Source organism: Rhamphochromis longiceps, linkage group LG12 (genome assembly GCF_057381845.1).
Source record: "Rhamphochromis longiceps isolate RC_006_pf linkage group LG12, R_longiceps_female_GT1.1, whole genome shotgun sequence".
Classification (NCBI taxonomy): domain Eukaryota; kingdom Metazoa; phylum Chordata; class Actinopteri; order Cichliformes; family Cichlidae; genus Rhamphochromis; species Rhamphochromis longiceps.
The window spans coordinates 32,233,232-32,246,644 of NC_140568.1; the positions used below are offsets into that span (position 1 = coordinate 32,233,232).

General features: G+C 37.5%; 1 protein-coding gene across 1 annotated transcript in view; it reads right to left on the reverse strand.

Annotated features, from left to right (window-relative positions):
• The window catches only part of oxct1a (3-oxoacid CoA transferase 1a), a 53,585-nt gene that overhangs the window by 34,534 nt on the left and 5,638 nt on the right, over positions 1 to 13,413 (reverse strand). Inside the window, exons 4-7 of the mRNA XM_085425829.1 lie at positions 12,852 to 12,987; positions 12,569 to 12,718; positions 11,983 to 12,089; positions 11,370 to 11,430 (exon numbers count right to left, since the gene is read on the reverse strand). Of these exons, the coding sequence (XP_085281955.1) occupies positions 11,370 to 11,430; positions 11,983 to 12,089; positions 12,569 to 12,718; positions 12,852 to 12,987 (454 nt within the window). The remainder of the gene's footprint in view (positions 1 to 11,369; positions 11,431 to 11,982; positions 12,090 to 12,568; positions 12,719 to 12,851; positions 12,988 to 13,413) is intronic.

Genomic DNA, 13,413 nt, shown 5'->3' on the forward strand with positions numbered 1-13,413 from the left:
CCAAGGGTTAAATTTCAGATCAGTTTATTCTGATAATATGGAATAAACCATCTCGATCATTGTCGTACTTAACATGACAGCAATATAAAAATCGTGTACATGTAGCAGGCAGTATATTGCTGACTGTGACAGAAAGTGCACCACCTTTATTTAGAAAGTGTACAGCAGCAGAAGAGGAGTATACATCTGGGATTCTTTCTGTCTGACTAACAAGACAGTGATGGAAATGGCTACTGATTTCAAAAGAGTTGGGTCATCATGACTAGGATAGGAACCTAACAACAAACCTGCTTCCTCCTCCTTGCTATAAACTGAGCCTGCAGTTACACAGGTGTTCAGGGAGACTTGTACGGCATGTGTGGGATCCATTAAGCCTTGCTGCCCATGCAGGTCTTCTCTAGGTCTTTTTGCAGTATCCATATTTACAGTAGGCTGTAGCATTAAACACTACAGTCCTAGAGATTTCAAATAAAGGACTCAAACAAAGCTGGGACTGACAAAAAGCCTTTTTTTGAGAACCAATTTTCCTTTATCAAATAGATGAGACTTCAATGGGACGGATGTGCTGTTTCTTTCTTCCAGGAGATTCTTCAAGTGGTTGAAATAATAAAATTAAAATGAAAAATGGAAAAAAATAAAAGTGTTCCCACACCTCTGGGAACCAAAGACGACTCAGCCGTGACAACATAATTCTCGCCCTCATTTCTACTTTTCAGTGCTTTACTCCTGTGTAGTTCAGAGTGTAACCTGCTCATTCTATTTACATGAGGGGCAAGCAGCCGTTCAGAGCAAATTGAATTGAATCTTTCCTTATCTCTATTTCCTCCCTCAGCACTCAGCCCTGACTGAGAGGAGTCAATGGCTGAGAGTGGATCCCATCTTAGCGTTGTCATGGATACACAGGCTTTGGTCTCTCATGAGCTAGGGCCACTCAGGACCATAAAGTGATTTTAGACTCTTTTGCTGGTTCTACTCTGGTTTATGGTAAATCTCTGATGCTCCAGAGTGGAAACGAGGCCATGCAAGATGAGACTGATGCAGCAGTCCCACACACTCACCCACATCTTTCTCTGGGGGCTTGATCTGTCTTGGTGAGAAGCATGATTTTCTTAGACATCTTCATTAAGCAAGATTGTGCTTGTCATGTTATTAAAAAAAAATGTTTTAGTCTTATGACAAGGGAAACCTGGGGGAGGAGGATTACAACAAATATCTGGGGTGTAAATTTCTAAGAATTTTAAGATGCATATGAAAACAACATCAATCCCTTAATTAGAAAAGTATATACAATTGTAAGACCCTGAAAAACAAAAAACGAAAAACAAACAAACACAGAATTCACACCCAAGAGGCTGGCTTTCCTCATATTGTTTCATTGGTCTCACACATGCAAACAAACCATGTATTCAGCTCCATTTTCAATTACCCTCCCAAAGCTAAGTCAAAGCACAATAACAAGCTCATACAATTTAAATGTGCTGTGTACATAAAAAAAAAAGCCTCTCTTCTTTTCATCTATGTGATGTGTCCCGGCTACACCACTGCTCAGATGTAGTTCAGACAGAAGGTTCAACGGATGTGAAAGGATAAAGCACTAAAATAAAATAATACACACACACACAGACACAAACACACACACAATGAGCAGGTGCGTAACACTAGCAAGCAGGCACACATGGACAGACATTGATATTCCCGTATCTGTAGAACGATTTTCACATCAATGAGAGCGGAGCGAGGCATGAAGTGAGCTGGCAGGAGGATAGAGGGAATCAAAGTGCCCTCTGGGGACGTGGCAAGCGTTTTTTCATGAGTTTGTGCTTTTTTAGGCTGTGAGCTTTGTCAAATCTCGTTAATCTCACACTGATCAGTGTGCAGTGCTATCAAATTCCTAGAATAAACCATAAACGGTGATGTGGTGCACACCCCTCGCTCTTCATTCACTAAACGACACTTGAAATACTATGCCAAGCTAATGAAATATGATAAACATTTAAAAAGAATAACAAAAATAAAATAGATGGATCACATTTTTAAGTTGATTGAACAAAAAGTACTGCAAGATAAACTAAATATAACAGAAATGATTTTACGTTATATCGTTTTAGTGGTTACAATAGTTGCAGCAAGTGAAAATATGTGCACAGTATTAAAAAAAAGGTTACACAATAATAGGTCCGAGACGCTACAATGTTCATCACACCCTTGATTACAAAGGCACTGAGTGGAATAAACAAAGAGCACTGGTAATTGCCTCTTTTTAATAGCCTAAGTGATGAGTGCACAAGTACAGCTGCATTACCACTCCTCAGTGTACACACACAGCACGGTCCAATTTCTCCATTTAGAATACCATAAGAGTGCAGACAACACTCCCTTCTGTACTTAACACATCAGATACCTGTTGCTGCTATCGTGGAAATTTTATACTACTGAAATAAAAATCATTAAATAAATAAAAACAAACAACAGATACTATCGTATATCCTATACTACTGAAATAACTTGTAAATAAATGGAAATTCCTTATATTGTGCCATTTTTATAGAAATTGTTATGCAAATACAAATTCTTACCGGTATATACGAGTTACAACAACAGCATCTACAGACATCTACAGCAGAGACAGTAATTCCGCTGTGTAGTGATATACTGTTGTTTAGTTGTTCCCCACATAGTGAAAACTTACATTTGGAGTCAGTATTTTTGCCAACTGAACACACCTTGTGAATATTGTCTTAAAGCTACGTCCAAACTGGAAGCAATGCTCGTACTGATGGCTGATCGCTTGCAGACATTCCAGGCTCCTGTTGCCTAGGTAACACTTAAATGTTTTTATTATCGGGTCGTACATCAATCAACAGTATCCTGCGTTGTCACCTGGAAGTTGAGGGAAATTCATCTGGGTGGGTAACACCCACTTTGCTTAGCCAGTGGTTATTCACCCTGCAGTCACTGAATATCATTCACTTTTTATGGTCTTCCAGTGTGACTCTAGCTTAAGACTGGTTCCAAAGGTGAATTTTGATTGCATGGTTATCCTTTCTTAAACCTCAACTTGACTTCCATTTTAAAGATAATGACTCGATTTAATGTGTTATTATGTTTTGGGGAGTTTTTTGTGGCAGAACTTGCTAATATATGTAGCAAAACTATAGATAAATCACTATAGTTACACAGTAAACTGGAATTATCAGTGTCATTTCAGCCAGAGTTCTAAATATTACACTCAAAGAAGTCACCAAGACTTTCTAAACATGGGATTTGTGGCAGCTGGAGAAAATTCTGCAGTATATGCTCCTTCTGCACCAGGGAGCAGCTGCACCCCTCTGTGACCCACAGTGCTCTCATGCACTGCGAGACCTTGAGGGAGAAGATTCTAAAATTGAATGTCTAATGTTATTTTAAGAAAAAGACAGATCAGAGATTTCGGTGTAGCATGTGTTTGTTAACTAGTTAGCATACAGGCTACTGTATACCTAACTAACTTCCCCAATCAAATGGCTTATCAAAACAACTAAAAACAAATTTGGCATTAAATTTTTTTATTTCGTTACATCTCTTTATTTTATTTAGGGATGCAAGAACTGAAACGTGACAGTCAAAAGGTCAAGGGAAAGAAGGTGTGGCTACAGGCAACCGGCAACAGGGCATGATGATGACAGTGACACCACACTCTCATTACTGTGTTTATTTATAGCCTCTCAATCTTCCTCCTATTGTGCACTTGGCCACGCATGGTTTCCACTTTCAGGGCAAAGCTCCGGCTATATCCCCTGACCTAGTGCACTGACATCACGAGCAATCTGTTTCTCCACCGTGGAAGCTTGCCTTGCCTGTGACAGATTTTATGCTATCCAGGAAATGGCAGATAGCCAGCCAATGTAAACCTTGACAACATTACAGAACTAAAAATACATTTTTCAGATGCCACACATTGCTCACCAAAGCACCTTGTATCATTTGGAATGGATTTCTGCACTCACAGCTCAAATGGCAATGTTTACATTTCAACTAACACATAAGCCTTCTTGCAATGTGCTTCAGATTCAGATGACGGGCAGTTGCGAGGAAACTTTAAACTTACAGTCAGACATTCGGTTTCTGCATATGTTCAGCAAATCTGTCTTCTATCACACTTTCACAGTGTCTCCCTCTGCTTTTACATTCAACCAGTTCATCAGACCCTATTGACTGTCAATCAGTAAAGTATATTATAGACTGTCAGTGACATTTTCTGATGCATTTATATAAGCCATGAAAAATGTCAGCAATGTTCTTGAAGTAATGTTTATGTCAAGCAGACCTACTCCTAGAAATGTCAATGCCAGCCTTTAAAATGAGGCATGATGTATTCTCTTATGTTCAGGAGAAAACTTCAAAATTGGAACAATAACAAAAAACTAAACAAAAGACACTGCTGGCCAGCTGCTATTGAGCTGTGTGCAATATGTTTTGAGATATCAGTTCAAAACAAGTATGACTACAACAATCTACATTAAAGATTTTTAGTCAATTAGCATTCAAATAACACATTTCACCTTGTGGCAAATGTATATTCTAAATCCCCATAAGCTGTGCAAAATGGGAATATAAAGAATAAACTGCACATCTTTGCACATAAAATTCAATTCATGAACCTCCTTAGGCAGGAAATGATGGAGAAAACAAGTGGTTTCTAATTACTAGAGAACAGTAGCTTGAGTAATGATGTCAGTGGAGGGCACAAGTCAAGAACAAGACTAGAAAACTCAACAAGGCATTAGAAGTTATGCAAAATAGCTAAAAGGAATGTTGCCTGTATCAAGTAATCGAAATTTCAACAGTTACTAAAGGAGACAGAAGGCATTCTGATCTACAGAAGACCACAGCAGCGGCTTAAGATAATACCCATCATGCATCCATCGATCAATCTTTTTCCACTTATCCAATTCAGTGTTGTGAGAGAGGGGGACCTGGAGCCTATCCTAGTTGTCATTTAGGCGAAAAGGCAGGTTACACCAGCAAGTCCCCAGTCTATTGCAATAATCCCTATCATTTCAAGGAAAAACACAGTAGTAAACTAAAACTGACACCTTGCAGCTTTGTAACTCTCCAAAAACAGTAAAGCTGCAGTTTACAACCATGTTTGTCTAGAGCCTCCAGTAAATAAAACAAATCACTTTATCATTTAATTATAAAAGATATATTGATCATATCACAAATATGAGGCATATTTTTGAGTTATGGCCAAAGACATTTTATAATCAGTGACTTTTACCTTTAACCAACGAATTCTATACCAATCACCCTCGAATCCAAGTGAACGATTTCCTGAATTAATTGTATTCACAACAACAGCCAGACATGAGGTCACAGTGACCTTAATCTCTGACCTTTAACCGCCAATTCATCTTCATTCCAAGGGAATATTTGTGCCAAGTAATTTAACAGATATAGTGTTTACAAAAAAAGGGAAGGATAATCACAAAAAATCTAATTATCCAGCCAATACAAAACATGTTCCCAAACTATGATTGAAACTAAATTCCTTTTTTAATTAAAAGGTAAATTTCAAAGAGTAAAACAATATACACAAACAATGTTTAAACCCTTAGTTATTGCAATTTTTGTTTCAGCAAACATCCAGTGGGAGGCTGACCTGGAAATCTGAGCATGGGGGTTATTTATTACCAATTAGACCTCTTGCCTGGCTAAAAAACAAAAAAACAAAACACACTTCCAAATACCTTAATTTAATTCATGCATGATTGGATTGCTGTGCGTGCATAATAACACCCACACAACTACACTGCGCTGCTACAAGAGAACATCTGAGTCATTTACTGTGACTGATGATTGAACAACTGCAGAAACCACTGCTTGATTCAGTCTCTGGTGCACTGAATCCCACAATGCACTGGGGCCTTTCACTGTACCTGTGATAAGGGAATAACCGGACCAGCTGGACACCCTGGAACACAGAAGAGTTTGGTTGCCTAGCAACCATGGAAGGAGCCAGTGATGATAATGGTAATTTTTCTTTTTTGTGTGTGTAATTTGCTTTTGTGTTATCTTGTTTACTGGCACCCTTCCAATCTCCAGGATTATAAATTCCATTAAAAAAAGTAGACGGCATAAACTGGCACATAAACTACAATCGTCGGTCAACGATCAGCGTGGAGCACTAATGTTAGCTATGTGTGAGACGGAGTTACAATAATGTGAACCATTAAAGAATATAACAAGATGTTAATCAATTTATCTCCAAGATGCGTGAAATGAACTCAGCCGGGTACCACCGCGGGATTATTGATATATACCAGGAGATCATTTGAACTTGCTTTCCATAACTGCCGTTAATTTCTAAAAAATAAAAAAAATTGAGCCTCAGTAAATTTGACTTTGATGACTTTGATTCCTGACAGTATGTAAATAGTTCAAAGAGATGCTTTTAATGAAAGCTATAATTTTATGTGCATATTAAGTATAGATATTCCAGATACTTCAGGTTTCTTCTTTTAGTCTGCGAGTTAAACGCCGTTCAATCCCTTTCAAGCACAGGAAAGAAAATTAAAGAAGAACGGGTTAGCTAAACAAAACTTTATTCAACAATTTAATGGACATAAGCTTTTTGCTGAAGAAGAAAGTCGCCTATGCTTATGAAACTCATTTTGAAACACTTAACTGTGTGGATGTTCTAGTAACTAATTAAAGCCAATGACCAGAATCACATTAATAAGATTTGGGTTTTAGTCTGGCTATGATTACTGGACTTAATTTCACAGATGATTAAGTATTTTCAAGACTTAAACTAATATAATCTAGCTTTCATTTAATAAAACAATCTAGTTGTTTAGGTATAGCTACAACTGCCAGAGTGTGGAAATTATTTCCCTGAAGTTCCCCGGGTTTTGCCAAGCTCTTGACTGCATTTTTGCCCTTTTTCATCAGTAATTGCTTAACAGTTTGGTCTTTCTATACACCAATAAGCCACAACATTAAAACAACTGACAGATGACAGAAATAACACTGATAACCAGTGTAATATGATGACAATCCCACTCCCCCTGCGCCAGCAGGAGGCCCCATACAGACAAGACACTCCCATGCACCACAGAAACTGCTTGGGAAATACAGAAAGAAGACTACAGAGAGCTCAGAGTTTTGACACAGCCTCCATACGCACATATCTGATCAAACATCTGTGGCAATTTCTAGAATAAGCCTAATCCCAAAAAGTCCCACCTCGTAACCCATAGTTTCACTGTCATACACCCCTAGATCCCCTGTGTCCATGCACCAGAGCTTAGAGCTATGGGGGCAAGGCCCTTCACAGTATTAGGTGGGTAGTTTTATTATTAGGTAGCTCAGTGGAAAAATACAGTAGTTGATGTGCAACACAAGCTTGGTGAAATGGTGTGAGCTAAAAAGCTGACCAAGTTAAATGAATGGCTTGAGAAACGCCTCACTCTGTCTGCTCCTTACACCAAGACAACAGGGTCAATATTGATTCCAAAAATCACCAGATTTATGATCAAATATGTCCTGAATCCTGAGGAGAAATGTATTGGCATAAGACAAGTAATTAGTCTCTATGCCAATATGCACTATGCAAGACAAAAAGGCTCTTAATAGGGCCAATCACTTTATAGTCCTCAATAAATTGTCATAATGTTAATATGTTACCTCCACTGCCATAAAAAATGGACCATAAAACTGGCCATCTGACAAATCACTGTGATAGAACGAAGCAGTCAGAGAACCATAATGGGATTTTAAGTTAGACATTTATTTAACATAAGGAACCTGTTATTATTTATCACTCTGCACACTCATTTTAAAGTGGGTGAGCAGAAATGAGGAAGGGGACTCACTTTAGGTCAGTGTCATTATTATATTATAAAAAATTTAAAAAAGAAAGAAAATCAAGTGAATCAAATGGTTAAACAAAGCAGGACTAGACTCAGATTCAAAACATGTAAATTCTATTTGATATCATTTATCAGACCACATCACAAATTACAATGAATGCCTCTTAGATTAAAAAAAAAAGTTGATATGTGGATGACTCGTTTTGTAATTAGAGCACAATATGAAAAAGGAGTAAAGTAGAAAAAACTTCAAAGACTAGTCTGAAACTGGCAGTTGTTTGACACAGTCTAGTTGTACTACTGGCAGGCAATGTCAAATTCCATTTAAAAAAAAGATTAATTAAGTTCAGATGCAGATGCGCAGTTTTCTGTCCTAAAGTAAAATTATTTGTGTCAGATTGGAGAAAGCACTTTAGGAGAGGTTAATTGACTGACATCAGTTCTTTACCTAAATAGAACACTTCAAATGACATTTCTTTAGCTTACCCATATATGTCAAGTACTCTGCTGAAGAGTAAAATATTAATAATTTAGAATAATCCCATTCTAAACATTAAGAGTAAACTTTTTTTTTAAATTTCTCAATTCATGACAATTAGCAGATGCCATTCATGTTCATAACTGTTTTCAGATCTTGCAATGTGAAGTACATCCTGCAAGCTTATGTTGTGATCCAAATCCCACATTCAATTTTTCACGTTGATCAACCTGTCTTTCATCCAATGCCTGCTACTCATCACTATAGGTAAGCAAAAAGGTTGGTAAAAATGTCACAAATGTATCTTATGGAAAACACTTCTATTGTAGCCTGGACCTATAATTGCCAACAACAGCAGCTTCATACATGACTCGGGTGATTCTAGGCTCAAAATGATAGTCGCAATATTCGGTTCAACCAATTATACTTGGATCTTAGCATTGTGATTATTATTATTTAAATTATTATTAAATCCAATAGCTGTAGTAAATTTCTTAGTGGTAATAGGCCATCACAAACATGTTTCAATAAGTAAACCAGTCATACCAGTCAATCCGTAAGTCAAGAGTGCGACCCTTTAAAAACCAGAAAATCCCCATGGGTCACACTCAATCTAAACTCTTCACTCTAATCAAAATACAAGAGAAAGTGATTTTTCTTTCCAAAACAAACAATAAAAGTTGTTTGCTATACATTGCTAATATTACCCAGTAATATCCAAAGTGTTAAGGCCAATGTTTGACCCAACTACTTTTTATATAACTAAAAAAATGTATATAAATAAGAAAAGACCATACTTGTAATTTCAAACTAAATATCTGTTATTACTGCGGCCCATCTGCAGTACTTCTGTTGCCCAACAGGGGGCTTCAGCTCGGAATTTTATATAAATAAAATTGAATTGAGTTGAACTGAACATCGGTAATTACTGCATTATACCAATTGTCAAGAATTAACTGATATTTACACAATATTAGGTCATTATTCCATCAGTTCATTTACCATCATATATCCAGATTTTGGTCACCGCATCTACTCTTCTGGGTGAATAATAGGGCACCCAAAGCCAGGCTCTGCATTGGATTGAACATGCCTAAAGCATGACATCTTGAGATGCATGAACAATCTTAACTCTACCACTGGATTTCTACCTTTCATATTTGTGATTCTATTCTTTCAGTCACTACATGCAGCACATGCCCACAGGTGACAGCAGAAACAGAGATAAACCTGTAAAACCTGTAAAACGTCAGCTGTGCCTGCGCCCTCAGCTCTCTCTTTACTTTAACAAACCATTACAACATCTACACTACTGCAGACACAACCCGCTTGTCAATCTCCTGCTCCACTCTAGCCTCACTCTCCAACTCCTTCCCAACCTGGAGCAGGTAGTTGGCTGCTTTTCATCAGATGTTGCAGGAAAGCTTAACGGCCAGAGTGTTTCTGAACAGCATTACTCATAAATGGATAGTAAATGGTTCAAATGAAATGGGTTCTTTATTATCAATACTCAAAGGTTTGGCTGGTCACTGAAATTTGGTCTGCAATGGTAAATAGAACACATAACAGCTCCATAGTGATAAAAATGTACCCCTATGTTTTCAGACATTTCTAATCAACAGCAGATTAAATCTCCGGTCCAGCAACAATGGAATAATTGAAAATGCACTCAGATTTATGAGAGACCCTTTTCTAGCAATTTATTTTCAGAAAGTGCCAGTTTTTTCATGGTTTTTCACACAGTTTTTCTCCCTGCTGCTCTCTGAAGCAAGCCATGTCTATATGCGAGGTGTGAAGCTGTGTGTTAGATAGGCGGAGAAAGAGACAAACGCACATACACATGGAGGGAAGAGATACGCAATAACATTTTTCTAAACAGTTAAATGCTAGACAGGTGGGTAACCAGACAGAATTCAATTTCACTTCAGTTTTATTCACAGCAAAATTCATCTCAGGGCACCTTGAAGACCGTACCATATTATACAGGGAAACTACGTATGTCACAGACAACCCAGAAATAGGTGGACACACTCTGATGCTCGTCACATAGCTCTAAAAACTGCATTTATTTTTAATGCCAGGACTCTAAGAATATCCCCTGTTCAAGTGGACAATTTCAGTTCACAAACATACACACATAACCTTTTACCTCTATTATACATTTTTAGTTGTTTTGTTTCTACCCAACACAACATGAAGCATTTTCTGCTGGCGAAACTTATTTCAGTGGTCTTCAGCAACATTAGATTTTAAATAAATTATTGACCTAAGCACTAGATTTTAAATAACCAATATACTGTAAACTAATAACACTGTGATTACATAACACTTAAACTGATTTAGAATTTAATTAAATACATCTGATCTAAACTGGCTTCTCTCTCATATTGGCTGTTATCCTCCCCACTCTCCTCCCCTCATCTTACTGGTTAACTCTTCCCGGCCCCGTTTGTACCTCAAGAGCACTTGGCTAGTTTCAAACTATTTTCTAATAACCTGCTAAGTTGATTCTAGTGAAGAGTTAATACTGCCATTAACTTATAGTTCTGGTTTTTACTGACCAGGCTCCTGACATGCATACTATTAATAGCACGTTGAAGAATTGTGCCTCTGACACTGACAGCACACACAGAGAAAGACAGTGAGCGAGAGGGACAGTGAGAAAGGGAGAACCAGAAATATTTTATGCCATATCAAATTTTTTCCTTTTCTAAATGTTGTTTTTGTTTATCTATTTTTATTTTATTTTATTTGTTATTGTTGATTTGTGAATAGCCCAAAAGGGTTTGAGAGTCTTAATTTGGACAGTGTTTACTCATCACTGTGTTTGATGGTTGATTTGTACAACTTATTTACAAGTTTACCTTTTTCAGCTAGTGGGCCTAGAAAATGAAAACTTAAACAATGGATGCAGTAAAACAATAAAGTAAAACTTATGTGTATATTCCACTCACATCCAATCCACTAGTGGAAATGTTTGAAGAGGAAGTTTGCACATGCTTTAAAAAGCATGTGACTGTGATGTTGCAGTTACATACCTCAACTATTGTGGTTTTGGCTGCCTTGCACATGGGCTGGTTGAAGTTCCTAGCTGTTTTCCTAACACAAACCAAGACATACATATTGAATAAAATGTAGTGGCAGCAAATATAATATATAAACCAGAAAGTGATTTCAAAATCTCTCAATGTGGTGTCCATTATGTTATATCCTGTTTAGACTCAGAGTACCAGAGGACACTGCTCTCTTGTGGTGAAGAATTTTACTACATTCAATTTGGACATGCACTGGATTGGTTCAATGTTACTCATGTAGGGACCTATGCATAACCTAAACTTTGCTATAACTAAAAACAATATCTAAACACAAGAGTAAATTGAGAGCATTATTTAGATTTTTCTAACTTTTGCAGCATCAATGCATATAATTGAACAGAGCTATATTAGTAGTAATGAATGATAATCCCAGTGCAGTTCAAAAATATTCTGTCTGAATAATTAAAGACGACGTATGCGCCAAAGTAGATCTGCAGGCTGAGAGCAAACAAGAGCTGACAAAGTTAATAAAGGCTTAAAATGCACTATGGTTTCATATGTTCAAATATCTCAAACTTAACACAACTTTAACACAACAATCCATGTCATTAATTACCTGAAAACAATGTTCCCGGCCTTGTCAGCTTTCCAAGCTTTGATCAGTGCAAAATCTCCAGTGATGGCTTTCTCCATGACGTAGTGCCTGCCACCAAACTCCCTCACCTGTGTACAACCAGGTGAGAAGTTACTTACAGGATGAACTAAACAGTGAGCTGTTTTAAAGTTCTGTTTTTAATTTTAGACTTGGTCTTTGTAGTTGTCTAAACTTTGTCATGCTATAGATTCTGTGGCATTTAAATAAATCTGCAATGGCTACTATTCAGGGTTACACATTACACCACCTGTGTGAAATCTCCAAAATATTTTTTACACTTAAAATATCAATTTTGACGAGGCTCTTTTCCTCAGTCACAAGACATGTGTCGCATGCCAGTACCTAATGGAGATTTATTCAACTCACTGTGTAATTTACTGTATAAAGAAACTGGATTTCAGTGCTGCTGTGCACTACAACAGATCAGACCAGAGCTCTTGGGAATCTGTGCATTATGAGGACAATTCAAGGCTACTATCATGTAACCCGCGAAGTTCAGCTACAGCACTTAATTCCAAAACTACAACAGGGATTACAGCACTCTCACCTCTCTCTTTTCACTGGCAATGGCAATGCTACCATCTTTGTTGTACTTGATAGGAGAGCCACCCTCTTGGATAAGAGTACCATAGCCAGTAGCAGTGAAGAAGGCTGGAACCCCAGCTCCCCCTGCCCTGATTCTCTCTGCAAGAGTACCCTGTGGGGGGAAAAAGTGACAGATTATGAGAGGCGTACAAGAGAAATCCAGATACATGTCCACAGCATGTTTGTTAAAAACTGTATAAGCCTTGTCACTTGACTTTTTTTTTTTTTTTTTTTTGTAAACCAACCTGAGGCGTTAGTTCCACTTCCAGCTCCCCTGACAGATACTGTCGCTCAAATTCTGCATTCTCTCCAACATATGAGGAGATCATCCTCTTGATCTGCTTAGTCTGGAGCAGCAGGCCCAGGCCAAAGTTATCCACTCTAAGGAAAACACACACAGCACTAACTTACTAAGCTTTGTTTTGTTTATTAAATTAACTTAAGCAGTTTTTTATAAATATAAGCTGATCTAAAGGGTACACACAAGTGTCTTGTTGTGTTTTATTTTACATTTCATGTTATTATATTTCAAATGAATACATTTTCATTTTTTATTTGACATTAAAGCACTTTTCTGTCAATACTCATTTATTTCTAGCAACTATGCTTCTTTTTCCTCATAAGAAACTATCAACGTCCTATCTTCCTGCAATTTCCACCATTTCTTATTGTTAACGTAAACGCTTAGAGAGGTTATTCAAGGTTGTAACTCAGTCAAGCTGAAACGGATATGGCTCCCTTTTCTGATCTTAAGACAAAGCAAAGACAGTCACAGTCCAGCTGTGGCCTATTCACAGCCATAATCAC